Source organism: Delphinapterus leucas, chromosome 7 (assembly GCF_059928025.1).
Source record: "Delphinapterus leucas isolate spDelLeu-1000000601 "Yukka" chromosome 7, BTC_Dleu_Yukka2, whole genome shotgun sequence".
In the NCBI taxonomy this organism is placed as follows: Eukaryota; Metazoa; Chordata; class Mammalia; order Artiodactyla; family Monodontidae; genus Delphinapterus; species Delphinapterus leucas.
Genome location: NC_143135.1, coordinates 77,388,301 through 77,405,363, shown reverse-complemented (window position 1 = coordinate 77,405,363; position 17,063 = coordinate 77,388,301). Strand labels below are relative to the sequence as shown.

Below are 17,063 nucleotides of genomic sequence, written 5' to 3'. Positions count from 1 at the left end.
TCTTAGACATTAACTAGTTCAACCACTTACTCATAGATCTAAATCACTCAGAGGTGAACTTGAATGCTTAGTGATGGGGAGCCATTACCCCATGTGGTGCCCTCCTCAGTTGTTGGTGGTTTAAGCTCAAACCCTTACTTATGCTGAGCTGAAAACATCCTTGCACTTTTTACCACTTCATCTTTTTCTGTTTTCTCCTTCTTTTACATAATAAACCTTCAAACATTTGTACAGAGCTATCATGTCTCTTAGGCTTGAGCTCCTTTAATTGGTCATCAGACCAAACCCCTCCTTCCAGAGTCGTGGCTCACCCCAATTTTTTATATGCAGCCCTTAAAATATATAGCCTAAAATAATGTAGAGTATAACAGTACTTCCAAAGATCTGGTTATTATAGCCTAAAATTATATTAAGTTTTTAACAGATATAGTAAACTTTTTTTTTTTTGGTTTAGCTTTGTGTGAATTTTTTCTTTTTTTTAAAGAACAGTTGTCAAGATGGATATCTTTCTTCTTCTGTAAAATTAAAAGAAAAAAAAACCCCAACTAAATAGATACAAGCAAAATGCAAAATGCAAAATGCAAAAAAAAAAAAAAACCACATTAAAATGTGTGAGTTTTGGGCTTCCCTGGTGGTGCAGTGGTTGAGAGTTCGCCTGCCGATGCAGGGGACATGGGTTCGTGCCCCGGTCCGGGAAGATCCTACATGCCGCGGAGCGGCTGGGCCCGTGATCCATGGTCGCTGAGCCTGTGCGTCCGGAGCCTGTGCTCCACAACAGGAGAGACCATAGCAGTAAGAGGCCCGCGTACCACAAAAAAAAAAAAAAAAAGTGTGAGTTTTATTCACCAAGAAGAGAGAAACTACAAATCACAAATTGGCAGAAAATATATGCAACACATATAACTGATGCAGAATCCTAGAGTATACAAGGAACTTATATCAATAAGGGAAACACCTTCCCGCCCCAGAATCCAAGAGCAGACATTTCACAAAAGAGGTAATGCAAATAGTGCATAAACACATGAAAAATGCTCAGTTCATTAGTAACCAGGGCAATGCAAATCGTTATAATTAGACACCATTTCTCACCCATATGATTGAAAACATTAAAAAGTCTGATTATCAGAGTTTTGGTGAGCATGTAGTAAATGGGACTTTCATATATTGCTCTGGAAAATAATTTGGCATTACCTATTGAAATACACTTAACCTACTTAAAAATACACATACTCTATGACCCAGCAACATGTTTATCAGTAGATGTGCAAAACTGTTCCCAGAAGCATTATTCATAAAAGCAAGAAACTGAAAGCAACCCAATGTCCAGTAATAGGAGAATGAAAAATTTTTGTAGAATACAGCAATTTTAATGAAATGTAATACAAAAATGAATACAAATGAAGTACAACTAAACTAAAACAAAACTATTGAGTATTGTTCCAAAAAACAAATCTATTGAGAAAAGCAAATCATAGAGGTATATAGATGAAATGGCTCCATTTATATGAGTTACAAAACTAGGCAAAACTAAACAATATATTGTTTGAGATACATTTACGCATGGTAAAATTATAAAGACAAGCACAGAATAATTAACACAATTCTATATAGTGTCATTTTGTAAGATCAGAGGGGGATGCAATTAAGGAGAGGCATGTGAGATTTCAACAATACTAGTGATTTTCTATTTCTGAAACTGGGCATTGGGCACAGGGTTCTTTTATTATTAGTCTTTAACTTGTTCTTGTACATTATGTACATTATTTGTATGTAAGACATATTTCTCAATTGAGAACCTTTAAAAAGTATATTGAGTGCAAATACATGACTATAGTTATCTCTGCTAAACCAAACTTTATTAGTTTTTGCTTATCATTTCAGTTAGTAAAGATGATTTTAAATCTTCATGCCATTCTTCATTTTATTAATGACTTCCTTTGTTACTCTGTACTTTCCACAAACTGTATAGATGAATGTACTATTTTTTAAAATGTGTATCACTGAAAAATCTAGTTATTCAGCGTTTTAAAAATTAAATTTATATTCTCCAGCTTTATTGAAATATTGACAATACAACATATTTTGTTTACAAGTTATACAATGTGATTATTAGATACACATATATATTTCAAAATAATCACCACAATAAGGTTATCTCCATCTCCTCACAGAGAGAGTTTTTTTTTTTTTAAACAAGCTAAGTAATTAAGAGAACAGATGCTAGAGAAAGAATGCCTGCATTTTAGTCCTGGCTCTGCCATTTATACTAGTTATGTGACCTACACAAGTTATTAGCCCTCTCACTGTTTCAGTTTCCTCATTTATGAAATGGGTGTAATATTATTTACTCACAGAGTTATTGAGAGAATTAAATTTGTTTCCATATGTAAAGTGCTCAGAATAGTGATTGACACACAGTAGATGCTATCTAATTTTTACCTAAAATAATTTGCTTCAGTGTCTCTGATTACATTTCTGATTCCATGAAAACTAGATTTATTCTAAGGTAAGAACACTGGAGCTTCAGTACAAAATCCTGGCTTTGTTTTGAACTACCTGTGTCATCTTGAGCTATATAATCTCACTGTTACGTGTGTCAATTTCCTCATCCATAAAATATGGGAGTTAAGCTCAATTGCATCTTTGATCTTTTCTAGCAATCAAATTTTTGATTCCTTGAAGGTATTTTTAATACTTCCTAGAAAAGAAAAAAAATACATTCTTTCTGAAATCAGGTTTCGAAGTATTTGATATGCCAACATCATTTGGCTTTTTAAAAAAGTGAAGTATAACCACCTATAGAAACATGCGCAAATTATAAGTATACAGGTTATGTAGACACACCCAGATTGCACAGACACCCACTGAAAAAGCTTTCCTTATAACCTGTTTCCATATACCCCCATCCATAGTTGTACCTATTCTTCAACCTGATAGAAATGGAATATAATATGCATTTTAATGACTGGCTTCTTTTGCACAATATCATGGTGATTCATCCATGTTACTGTTTCTTAGCAGTGGCAGATTCATTTTTTATTATGGTATTTCTCTGAATGAATAAATTTCACTTTATATATTGTAGTGTTGAAGAACATTTGAGATCATTCTAGATTATGGCTATAAAGCTACTAAAGTTTTAGAACTTTAGAAAGTTCTTGTACATGTCTTCTGTTTTACATATGAATGAATTTCTGACACACACACACACACACACACACACACACACACACATCTCTTGGTCTGGAATTGCCAGGTCAAAGGATATGCATATATTCAAATTTAGTAGACGTTGAGTTTCCAGGTGTTACACATCTTTGTTAATACTTAGTATTGTATTTTAAAAATTTTAGCCATTCTGATAACGTGTGTGTAGTTGTATCTAATTGTTTTAATGTGAATTTTTCTGAGGACTGAAGATGAGATCTTTCCATGTTTATTGACCATTTGGCTATCCTCCTTTATGAGAAGCTAATTCAAATATTTTGCCTTTAAAATAAATCGGTGTGATGGTCTTTTTGATGTGTCATCTGTCTACTGTCCCCAGTTATTCAATCAAATACTAATGTGTTGCTGTGAAGATATTTTGTAGATGTTATTAAAGTCTATAATCAGTTTGCTTTAAGTAAAGGGGATTATCCTAGATAATCTTAGTGTACCTGAGTCAATCAATTCAAAGGCCTCAGAAGCAAGCTTTCTTGAGAGAATACAAAATTCTGCCTGTGAATGGCAACGTTTGTCTATTCCTATGAGTTCCTGCCTTTCCTCCTGGCCTGCCCTAAAAATTTCAGACTTGCCTAGATACCCTCCTCCCCCAACTCCACACACATTTATGTAAGCCAACCTATTGAACTAAATCTTAATATATCTTACTGGTTCTGTTTCTCTGGTTCAAACCTGACTGATATAATTAGGTTGTCTTTTTCTTATTGATTGTAGGAGTTCTTTATAGATTCTGAATATGAGCTCTTTGTTGGTATTATGCATTATAACTATCTTCTTTCACTCTATAGTTTGCTTTTTTAATATCTTAATGGTGTTTTGGATGAAAAAGTTTCAATCTTCTCTTTAATGGTTAGTGCTTTTATGTCTGTGTAAAAAATCCCTGCCCGTCCCAAAGTCATAAGCATATTCCCTATGTTATCTTCTAGAAGCATTTCTTTTTCACTTTCCATACTCATATATACATTTCACTTGGAATTGATTTTTGTGTATGGTGTGAGGTAAGGGTCATTTTACTAATTCCATATAATCATTCAATTGACTCAGCACCATTTAATAAAAAGACAAATATTGGGCTTCCCTGGTGGCGCAGTGGTTGAGAGTCCACCTGCCGTTGCAGGGGACACGGGTTCGTGACCCGGTCCAGGAAGATCCCACATGCCGTGCAGTGGCTAGGCCCGTGAGCCATGGCCACTGAGCCTGCGCATCTGGAGCCTGTGCTCCGCGATGGGAGAGGCCACAACAGTGAGAAGCCCGTGTACTGCAAAAAAAAAAAAAAAGACAAATCTTTTCTCCCTGCTATGCAGTACCACCTTTGCCAAAAATCAAGCATTCAAATATGTGGGTCTGTTTCTAGACTCCATTCTATTCCATTGGTGTAAATATCCTGGTGCAAAAAGCATATTGTAGTCAGAGAGAAGGATGTAAATAATTACTAATTTTAGGAATAAGTTATTGATGTTGACCTGGTCCAGAGTATGACAAAAGGAATGGGTACTTGAGGCAGAATGGTAGAGAAATTCATTAGAGGTGAGAAAGGATTGAGAGAGATCAGGGCGTTGGATTGTTCATTCACATCAATACTGAATCACCAGTATATTGGCAAAGACTTTTCCAATAAAGAACGACTGTGAACCAGATGCCAAAGTCCTCTTTCAGGGGAAAAGTTACTTGAGAGATCAGGAGTTGGCATAGTTGAATGACTTGGGTCTCATGGAAATAGAGTTTTTACTGAGAGTTTTGCTGGAGAGTTCTGGATATGCTAATGGAGAGCAAGATGCCCTCCACAATTGTCAACTCTGGGTACACTGTGAGAATAAAAGTGACCTGGCAAATAGGAGAGTAGAAAAAAAATGAATAGATGCTCACTGAACTATAATCCAGTATTAGCAAAGGGTTCATTTGAAATGTTTAATATTTAAATAGTTTTGAAAAAAAAAAAGCTTGAATGACTGAACATACAAAGATGTTCAGTAATGTAATACTGAACAGATGTAATCCTGTTAGTATTAGATTTTCCAAGTATAATTACAGTATTAAGAAGTATAGACATATACAACAAAACAGAGTGGTACTGGCACAAAAACAGACACATAGAACAATGGAACAGAATAGAGAGCCCAGAAATAAACCCATGCACTTATGGTCTATTAACCTACTTCAAAGGAGGCAAGAATGTACAATGGAGAAAAGACAGTCTCTTCCATAAGTGGCGCTGGGAAAACTGTACTGCTACATGTTAAAGAATGAAATTAGAACATTCTCTAATACCGTATACAAAAATAAAATCAAAATGGATTAAAGACCTAAATGTAAGATTGAAAACCAAAATGGATTAAAGACCTAAATGTAAGACTGGAAACTCCTAGAAGAAAACATAGGCATAATACTCTTTGACAGAAATCATTGCAATATTTTTTTGGCTTTGTCTCCTAAAGCAAAGGAAATAAGAGCAAAAATAAACAAATGGAATCTAATTAAACTTAAAACCTTTTGCACAGCAAAGGAAACCATCAACAAAATGAAAAGACAACCTCATGAATGGGAGAAAATACTTGTAAATGATATGACCAATAAGGGATTAATATCTAAAATATATAAATAGCTCATACAACTCAACAGCAAAAAACCCAATCAAAAAAAAAAAAACAAAAACCAAGCAGAAGACCTGCACAGATATTTTCCCAAAGAAGACATATGGATGGCCAACAGGCATATGAAAAGATGCTCAACATCACTTTAGAATTAGTAGAGAAATGCACATCAAAACCACAATGAAGTATGACCTCACACCTGTCAGAATGGCTATCACCAAAAAGTCTACAAATAACAAATGTTGGAGAGGATGTGGAGAAAAGGGAACCCTCATACACTGTTGGTGGGAATGTAAATTGCTGCAGTCACTAAGGAAAACAGCATGAAGCTTCCTCAAAAAACTAAAAATAGAACTACTTTCACTCCTCGATATATATCTGATGAAAGCGAAGACACGAATTTGAAAAGCTACTTGCACCCCAATGTTCATAGCAGCATTATTTACAATAGCCAGGATATGGAAGCAGTGCATAATGGAATATTACTCAGCCACAAAAAAGAATGAGATTCTGTCATTTGCAATAACATGGATGGACCTAGAGAGTATTATACTTAGTAAAATAAGCCAGACAGAGAAAGTCAAATACTCTATGTTACCATTTATATGCGGAATCTAAAAAATAAAACAAATGAATCTATATAACAAAACAGACTCACAGATGTAGAGAACAAACTAGTGGTTTGAGGGAAGAGGGAATGGGGGAGAGGCAAGACAGGGGTATGGAATTAAGAGATACAAACTACTATGTATAAAATAGATAAGCAACAAGGATATATTGTACAGCACAGGAAAATATAGCCATCATATTCAATAACTTTAAAGTATAATCTATAAAAATATTGAATCACTATGATGTACACCTGAAACTAATATATTGTAAATCAACTATACTTCAATAAAAGCAAAACAATGAACAAAAAAATAAGTATAGACATATATAACAATTTCAATATTTCTATCTCTTTAAAAACATGGCAAAAAATGTTAAAATTCATTACATTTTCCAGTGTTCCTCATACAAAGACCCCTAAGAACTATTACCTACTTTGGTTAAATGTTAGAAAAATATTGGTGTTTTAGATTTTATATATATATATATATATATATATATATATATATATATATTTCTTTTAGCAGAGAAGAGATCATAATTTTCATATGTTACCCTTTTATGCTTGAGCTATTGGGAAACTATATTTCCTAATATTTTTCCTGATCGGCTCAGACTCCGATACATGTTCACTTAATAATTATATTTATTACATAGTTTTAGTAGAAAAACTATGGGACTTGGAGCCATAGATATTTGAATGAAAGTACCATTTTTGCTATTTCCTAGCTCATGACCTTGGGCAATTCTATTTCCTTCTTTGCAAAATGGGGTTTTAAAAAATACTTATTTGTCAGGGTTGCTGTGAGGTTTAAATGAGACAATAATTGTAAAGCACTTAGCACTATAACTGGCACAGAGTAGGAATTCAAAAAAGGCAACCATCATAATTTATTTACCATAATTTCCTTTAAAATATCAAATCTACATGATGCTTTCATTTTCTGGAAGGAGTGTGAAAACTGAAGTTACATTGTGAAGTGGCTGGATAAAAAGAAAATGAAACCTTTTAGTGAGAGAAATAATAGTTAAAAATCTAGGTTTAGATTAAGGTCTTTGCATTTAGCTTCCCATCTGCTAATCTGGCTTGTGTCCATTCAATTCAAGAAAAGACTGGATGCCTACTAAGTGCCAGGCAGTGTTAAAACCTGGGGATAAGGTGAAGAATTACAAAAATAGTCCCTTGTTCTTAAAATCTCATGGTCTAATTGAAGAAGCCTTTAAATAGTTTAAATTTAAACTAACTACCTCATTATATCCTCTTTATATTTATTCATACCTTTGGGAGAAGAAAAGGGTTGCTTTTCTGATGTTTCCCAAGTCTTATCTATTTCTGAATAGGCAATTGATTTCTACTGGTAGGAAAATTTATGGGCCTATAGTCCATTCACTTAGAGGAAAGTAGCTTCATGAGGCATCAACCAGCTACTAAGGGCAAAGCCATAATATAGAGAATTAATTTTCAAAAATGTTTAAAGGAATGCTATCATTTTTTCTCCATATGAAACCCTACATACATAACAGATAAAAGTAAAGTTGCCACTCTTTTGGAAAGAGAATGAGAGGGGTAGGCACACCTATTATTAGCTTATAACAATTAAATTTAACAAACATTTTAAAGAAGAATAAAGAAAAGTATTATAATCACATTTATTCACCTATTTAGAATAATTTAAACAACATTTTTCACTGTGGTTACTTGACAGAAATTTTGACTGTAATATTGGGATAATAACAGAATGATATGGGACAAGAATAAAACTGCATTCTTTGTCTTCCCTCTTTTAAACTAACAAGAAAAGTCATGGAAAAAATGGAGGTTGGCAAAAGTTTCTAGTTTTAGTTGAGCAAAGGTTGGGTCATTCGCTTAAAAGCAATAGCTACTAGATAGACAAGGGTACAATATTAAGGGTGATAAGTTATTTCTATAAAGCTGTTATTATTTAATATTAATATCTTATAAGGTGCATATTGCCATATCTGAAGAAAAGAAAGTTCACATGAATTTAAAAACTTGTACTTTTTACCTATAAAAATACACAAATTTATTCTTACCAGCGGCCTTTTCATTTTGACCCAGAATATTATGCTGTATTTTCCACAAGGGAACAAATTCTTCTTTAGTAGTTTTAAGAGTCACAGAGGAATGACTTTCTTCATATGTTGGACATCTTTGGGTGTAATATAATGTCCCATCTTGCTGGGCAACCATTTGATTGCCATTTGAATGATTTAGTTTTGCTAAAGTTTGGCACTCAGAAGAACAATATGGTAGCGATGGCATCGCAGTGACTAAGTCAGGACAAACATGTGAGAGTGGAAGACTACTTTCTTGATTCCACTGATTTAACTTGTGTTCTGTTGGAAGCACATGTTTTGAATTAACATAGTCACATGTACTGATGTTTTGAGAATTTTCAGGCATTACAGTTTGATACTGAGATACTTGTATATTTTTACAACTTCTAATATTTAATTGAGATTTAGGAGGAGGATGAGGTACAATTAATTTACCCTGAGCTTGTAAAAATGTGTTGGCTTTGCTCGCAGACTGTGGTCGAATAACAGCGCCTTTTCTGTTCATATATATAAAGCCTGATTGAACTTTAGCAGATCTTGTTCTTCTAATTACTTTTGCTCCACCCTTTTGTGGATTAGTTTTCTGAGTTTTAGAATCACCACTATTTACAGGGGATTTACTTTCCTCTTCTTTTGAGTCTGGCCAGGCTTGTTTAGCAATGTTATAACCTGAAGGTATAAAGCAGTTCAAAGGCACATGGTCTATTCCAGATCCTCCTAAAGCAGTGACATTTTCAGAGATAAAATCATCCTTGGGCTTTTTCTTATCAGCAGAATTCACAGAAGAAGCAGGAATAATACTAGTAATGTTGCTGGCAGCAACACTTTTAGTTTGAATGTGGAATTGTTGAGACCACTGTTGAGTTATTCCTATTCTATTTTTCAGTGAATGATTATCTTCAACATGTTTTTCTGTATCTTCAGTTTCATCAATCCATCTCAGTTTTTTAATAATCTTTGGAATTTCTGCACTTTTCCCTTTTTCTTTTGTTAATTCAATACTATCTCTGATATCTGCTGCTTTTTGATTTCCTAACTTAAAGCCTTGGTTTGTAACCAGTGCCTTAAAATAATCATGTTCGTATTTAGATTCTTTCTTTAAAATACTTTTAAGAAACCTCACACCATTTCTCTCATGAATATTGCATTTCATTTTCTTGTGCTGACCAACTAAGTCACGATTAGAAATTATACTATACAATGATGTTGATGCTTCAGCTATTTTCTGTTTTTTATCTTTTGAGTCAGAGTTGTAAGGTATACAGCCAGCTTGAAAATTATCTGAAAATAAAGACAACTCTTCCTCATCACAGTTAGAATATCTTATCTTTTCATCTTTAATGTCTTTCATTTCCCCTAACTTATCAGAACACTGCACTGGGTCAATTTCTTTTATATGTATACTTTTTTTTGGTAAAGGCCTAGCTGATTGTGTATTCAATGGCAAAACTAAAGGTTTTGCCACAGGTACAAATGAAGTGGGAACTGAAGTAGTTCTATTTTCTTGAGTCAATTCAGAATATTTCTCTTGGTCTGAAATTGTTGCCATTTCCTGGGTTGGAGAATCTGGATTGGCCTGGGCTTTGCTGAATTTAAATGTTGGGCTCTCAGTAACTAATGGTCTCTCCCTTTTGAATGATCCAGGAGTGGTGTCAGTTGTCCTCATAGCACTAGTTTCAGAGGTCTTTTTGCTTTTTTTATCTTTTACAAATATGGGTGGACTATATATAAAGGCTACTGAATTGTTAGCAGTATTTGTGGCTCTTTCCACAGTTCTACTCAGAGCAGATGAATTTTGTTCTTCACTATTAAGACATTTACGTGAAGGTAGAACATTAGGTTTACTTAAAATATCTGAGAAAGGTGTGACAGTCTGAGTGTTTGGATCATCTAAATTTATAAGCCAATTATTTATATATTGAGTTTTAGAGAATGACAGCTTATCTTCATCAAAGCAGCTTAGATTAGTTGATTGCAGATTTGCGGATTTGAGGGAAATAGAATTCTGCTGCTGGATTGATGTAGAAGGCTCCTTATTAAGTTTTAAATATATTTCTTCACATTCCCTAGCCTCAAGACTGTCTATACTTGAGAGGGTTTCAGAATTTGTTATATGATTAACTTCATCACAAAATTTCTGAAAGAAAAAAAAGAACATTGTTTTATAGCTTAGAAAATTTTAAGTGCCAAAATTAATGATTCAACACACCATTGTTACTGAGCCCAATTCTATCTGGCATATAAAATAGAGTAGTACGACTACAAACCGTATAGGTATATAAATAATCTATATCCCTGGAGTAGTCTTCAGAGTGAAAAAGAGGGAGCCAACAAAGACTTACAATAAAGTGTGTGTGCCTTAATTTCTTCACCTTAAAGTATTGATAATTACTTAATTATCCTAGCCATAGTTATAGCTTAAAAAATAATTTTGCTATTGCTGTTCCATTCAGAGAATGGAGTTTCTTGATGATTTCATAATGGCATGTGAAATTCTGAAAAATAGTAATTTACAAATGGTATTTTTTTCCTGAAACCTTCACTAGACTTGAACAAGGCTCCTAAAAGCCCTATGACTCTAATATGAGCTTCCTATTGGTAAGGCTACATCTTTTTATAAAAGTTAATCTCATGGTCTGTATAATAGAGTTCTCAACTCTGGCTGCATATTAGAACCACATAAGAAGCTTTGTAAAAACATGCCAGGTCCTGCTGATTGAATACTTGGATGGGGTCCAGATACTGGTGGTATTATTATTATTTTTAAATTCCCCAGGTAACTCTAATGTGGATTTAGGATTGATTTTAATGACTCGTTTTTGGAGATTTAGCACAGTAATAATTTCTATGAATTCCTTACATGTTCTTATCGCTACTTCAATGAAATTTCATGGAAATTATCAGTTTTTAAAAAAATTTCATGATCACTTCAAAGTATAGTCAATGTTTAAAACTATTTCTAATTTCTCACATATATAACATATGTTTAGAATGCATTAATCTGTATCACATATGTAGAAATAAATTCAAGAAAACTTTAAATTGTTAATCTAGTCAAGAAGTTAACTGGACTCAAAGAAAATTAGTTCCCTTAATATTTTAGAAAATTTAAATATTTTGGTATTAAACAAAAATTTATTATTTTTATAGCCCCCCAAATAAACTGAGAAACCAATGAAATCAGTTACAGATAAAATATTTTACTTCGTATAGTTCATGCTTATTGATATACTATTGCGAAATGTTTTGAAAATGATTCATAAGAGTTTGTTATTACTAGCATTTACTCCCTGCCTGTCACATCCTTCAGTACTGTGATATCTTTTTAAAGAGATGGTCACTCTACCTAACTAGAACAAATCAAAGCACAGCTTCTACAGTGCCTGTTTTTGGAATTGAGTTATATTAATTGATAATGAGGCTCCTAAAACCTCTATGACTCTAATATGAATTTCTTTGAGATTACATCTAATGAGATATAGAAATCTGGGTTAGAAGGTCCTTCTAGCTGTAAGTGTGATGTTCATGGCTTTAAGATTTCTCTTCGCATAGGTCTGTGATGGCTTCATTTCCCAAAGCACCTCAGAAGAAATTCAACAACTTCTGATTTCACTAAATTATACTATTTTTTCCCTCAGAAATTTTCTTATACTAAAAAATGAAACATTATGATCAGCTTCAAGTTTTGCTTGTAAGTTACTGATATAAACTGTACTAGACTTAACATGCCTTGTGTTTTAGTCTTTAAATCAACTTTATTGAGATATACTTATCTACAATAAAATGCACTCATTTAAAATGTATAGTTCGATAGGTTTTGAAAAATTATTTACCCATAACCATCATACTGAAATATTTTAGAACCTTTCCATCTGTTGAAATTTCCATCATGCTTCTTTGTAGTCAATACTTACCCACTAACAACCACTAATCTGTTTTCTGTCACTATAGATCTGAGTTTTCATCTGTTATCATTTTCATTCTGCCTGAAAAATTTCTGGGAGCATTTCTTATAGTGCAGATACTGGTGGTGGTGTTCAGCTGATGTTTGTTTGAAAATGCCTATTTTGTCTTCATTTTAGAAGGACATTTAGAAGGACATTTTAGTTAGATACAGATTATAAGTTGGTCATATTTTTTTTTCTCAGAACTTTAAAAATATTGTTTCACTGTCTTCTGGCTTGAAATTAGTATGGTCCATCTTATCTTTGTTCACCTGCACATAATACATCTTTCCCCCCCTCTAGCTTAAGCTAATTTTCATGTGCTTTTATGAGGGGTGTGTGTGCACATGCACATGGGTGCACACTTATCCTTCTGGAGTTTGTTGAGCTTCTTTGATTTGTGGATTCATAGTTTCATCAAGTTTGAAACATTTTCAGCCACTGTTTTCTTTAAAGATTCCCTCTACCCCTTGTGAGATTTAAATTAAATGTATGTTAGATTTAGATATTGTTCCTCAGGTCACTAACATTTTGTTATATATTTTTTCCATCTTTTTTCTCCCAATGCTTCAGTTTGGATGATTTCGGTCCACTGATCTTTTTGTCCGTAATGCCTGCTCTGTTAAGTCCATCCAGTATAATTTTAATCTCAGAAAATATGTTTTCAGATCTAGAAGTTCTATTTGGTTCTTCCAAAAATTCCATTTTCATTATGTTCATTTTTCTTTAATTCCTTGAAAATATTTAAAAAGTTATTTTAAATTCTTGCCTAATAATTTTGTTATCTCTGTCATTTATGTGTCTGATTATATTGGCTAATTTTTCTCCTGGTTATGGGCCATACAGGTTTCTGCTTTTTCATATGTCTAGTAAGTTCTGATTGAGTGTTGGACGTTGTGAACATTATGCTGAATGTTTAGATGTCAATCTTCTTTAGAAAGGGTTGGGGTTTTTTTTGACAGATAGTTGGAATACCTGTGGAATTTTTTTAGGCTTTTCCAGAGGACATGTACAGGTAAAAAGCTTATGTGATCATAGGGCTTACCTCATTTGTTTCCCTTATTTTTCGTGATCATATCTTATACTACCTGTTCTATACTGTCTAAAAATAACTGTTTCATATTATTTATTCAGAATTATAGTTGTTTATGGCAGGAAGGCACTTCATCCTAGCCAGAAGAAGTCTCCTGCTTCGCTTTTCTAGTCTTGCCATAATTGCTCAGTTATTGGATAAATTAGGCCAAGGTTATGAATTTAATCTTGATATCAGCCTACTAAGAATGTCATAACTGTGTGTAATTACTCATAAAAAATAAAGTGCATGAATATTTCAGGAAATGTAGTATGAACTCCATGCTCATTTGTGGGAAAAACCAAAGTAAATACCATATTAGAGTCAGAATAGAGACACCATTTCTAGCTAATTGTGCCATATTTTCATTAAGAACCTTATGTCCATATGTATTATAATTTTCAAGTTGCTTTTTATAATCCAGTCTTTAATAATGTTACTTGTATTACATTATACTTTCAAATAGCTTTCATGTTTTTCAGAAAATAGCATCCATAAAGCATATTTTTCTAAATATGAGAGATGGAAAAATAAGAATAAAAGCAGAGAGAAAAATGGAGTAAAAGGTTAAAAAAATATTAAAAACTTATTTCATTAGTATCTGTGATGAATTTGTGCTGATTCATCCAAACACACCCTTGGCTAGTGGTATACATTTCTTTAGTGGAGAACACTGCAAAAATGGGACAGAATTATTGCTAGATATTAAAATATTAATAATGTATTTAGAGTTTCATACTTGCAAACTGCTTAGATGCTGATCTTCTAGGAGTTTCTGAGTTTCCTCCAGTTTAAGCTGGAATGCATCTTTGTTAGTAGTCAAGTTTGCCTTGCTGTTTTCCTTCATTTCTTTATCAGAATTGATTTTGGATAGATGTTTCTGATGCTTGTGATCATTTTTTGACAATGATGAAGGCAAGGAATTATCTATGACTCTGTGAACCATACATAAAAAATGTTTAGTACATTTAAATAAAGTTAGCATGCATATGATATATTCATATGTATGTGTGTGTGTGTGTGTCCAGATAATCACATATAAGAATATTGGAGAAATATATAGACATATTAGAATGGGAATTTCAAGGAGTCAACAGTAGAATAAAAGTGGATGTGAGATTACAGTGCCAATAAAGCACTCTGTCTTCATGTAGGAATATCCAATTATTCATGGCTCTGATTATTAAATCCTATTCCTCTATCTATTGTTTGGGATAGATATAGAAGTAATTCCTATAGATGTATAGAGTTAGTCCTCAGCTCTTTAAGAGAATTCCTATCTGGATAATGATATGCTGCATACCCTTAGTTCTGAGTTGATGTCATGGATGGTAGGTATCCCTATAACCCTAATAGAGTTGGTTGAAGATTCAAGCAGATAGAAAATAAAATTTTTTGTTAGGGTAGAAAGGAATTTCCATCTAACTTTAGTAGTTTTGGAAGCTTGGATTTTATTGCATGGAGAAGAGTGTACATATTTATTTTCAGTTGTACCACAAATATAAGCATGGTTTTCATGCCACAGAGGGGGCTACCTTTATTTTTAGTGTGTTAAAGTGCCATCCACAAATTATTAGTGGATGACATCATCTTTTAGAATTTCGCATCTTCTGGAAACTTATAGCATGTAACATTTCAATATATGTACAAAGTGAAAAGAAAAGAACAAAGGAATAATTTCTTTTTGGGGGGTGAAATATATCAAATAGCTGACTGCTGTTGCATTAGGGGCAGTAGTGAGAACCCCAAGGGTATTTATTCCCAATTCATTGGAATTATTCCCAGTTCAATGAGGATTCAAATGTTTTGGAAGGTGACACATGGCCACATGTGACATATATCTATCTCCAATACCCATATATATCTTTATTTGGACAGACTGGAATAGTCAAAGTCAATGATTACTAGATTCCTGACTATCATTTTGTGACCACAGAGGGATCAACAAGAGCAAAAAGGTACCTAACACAAGTTCCTGAACACTGAGAATATGTTTCTCTCTCTTGCTTTTAGGTTTCCTACTCTTATACTCTTACATATTCCTTCCTCTTCAGTCACCCTTCCCAAATGAAGTATTGCTAAATCTACAAAATACCTAATAAACTAAATTTATTTACCTTTAAAGTTGTCATCTGTCTTTTTCTTCTCTATTTCTTTCTTCTCTACTCCACTTGCTTCTCTTCTCTTCTCTACTTTCAATTTGTGAGGAGGATTGAAGGAATGGATAGGAATAAAATGAGATGGGGAGGTAGAAAGAGAGGAAGAGTGAAGCATGGGAAGAAGAAATCATAAAGGAAGAAGAAACAGGAGGAATTAGAGACGGGAAATCTAAATTTGTTGGAGGCAAATACAGAGAGGGAGATGAATGCAAAGGAGAGGAAAAAAGAGGGATAAATGAAAGCGGTAAGAATGGAGAGGTAGAAGTGGGAGGTGAAGGAGAGGAAAAAACAGATGAGGAGGAAGGAAACTGTATAGAGGATGAAGAAGAGGATATGGAAGTAGAATATGAAGACAAAGAAGAGGATGGAGAATGATAGGGAGGTGGATGGGAGAAAACTGATGTAGGTGGATGATCTACAAAGGCCTGGGGCAGATTTGATAATATTATGGTTTGTGGAACAGATTGCTGGACTGACTGAAAATGATCTAAGCTAGCAGGATGTTCAGGCAATGGAGTGATAGAAGAAAGAGTGGGGATAGGTTGATGAGGGGGATGACTGGACAAACAGGAAGGCTTCAAAACAGGGAGACCTTCCAAAGGGTTTGGGGAAACAATCAGTTGAGCTGGAAGGGAATGATGAACAAGGGCCGGCATTAGAGTGGTTGGGGTAGAACGTTGTGCTGGAAGGAAATGTTTCGGTCTGAAAGTTTTGTAAAATAACTTTGTGAGTCAGAATCAGGAATGACTGGTGAACCTCGGGGTGGGTGGGGTAAATAGGAATTGGGCCAGAAGGAATTGGGGCTGGTAGACGAGGGAAACTGCTAGAAAAGCTGGAAGTAACTGGGGCTGGAGGGCGAGGAAGATATTTGATTGGGTAGGACAGTAATGGGTCTGGTAAGAAGTTCTTTGGAAGAGTAGAGGGGACAGATGGACAGATAGGCAGGGTATGGGGCTGGTAGGTGGGAGAAACAGTTGGACAGCTAGGAAGAATTTGGGAATGGTGGGACAGCAATGGGGCTCTTAAAGGAGACAGCTGATTAGGTAAGAGGGGATCAGGTATGGAGACAGCTGGACAGGCAGGAATGGATCTGTACAGGTGGAAAAGCATTTGAACAGGAAGTAGAGAGACAGCCTTATTAAGATGGTTTTTTGATTTATTGGGCTGCCTCGAGGCTTTCAATTCATATTATGTTTTATTCTGAGGGTCCATGCATGATGTTCTTCTGATCACCCAGTGTCCTCTCATGAGCTGAGAAATGTACATAGCCTACTTATTCAGGTTCCTCTTTCTCATTCCTTGCTCTTAGAGTATTTTCACCACTCAGAAGTCTTATAGTCATACAGATAATGAATATGGGCTAGAAAATCTGGTTTAAAGT

At 34.1% G+C, this 17,063-nt stretch overlaps 1 protein-coding gene across 1 annotated transcript in view; it reads right to left on the bottom strand.

Annotated features, from left to right (window-relative positions):
- CEP126 (centrosomal protein 126) overlaps window positions 1-17,063 on the bottom strand; it is a 92,084-nt gene that overhangs the window by 11,627 nt on the left and 63,394 nt on the right. Inside the window, 3 exon segments of the mRNA XM_089915877.1 lie at window positions 8,484-10,644; window positions 14,263-14,458; window positions 15,641-15,715. Of these exon segments, the coding sequence (XP_089772003.1) occupies window positions 8,484-10,644; window positions 14,263-14,458; window positions 15,641-15,715 (2,432 nt within the window).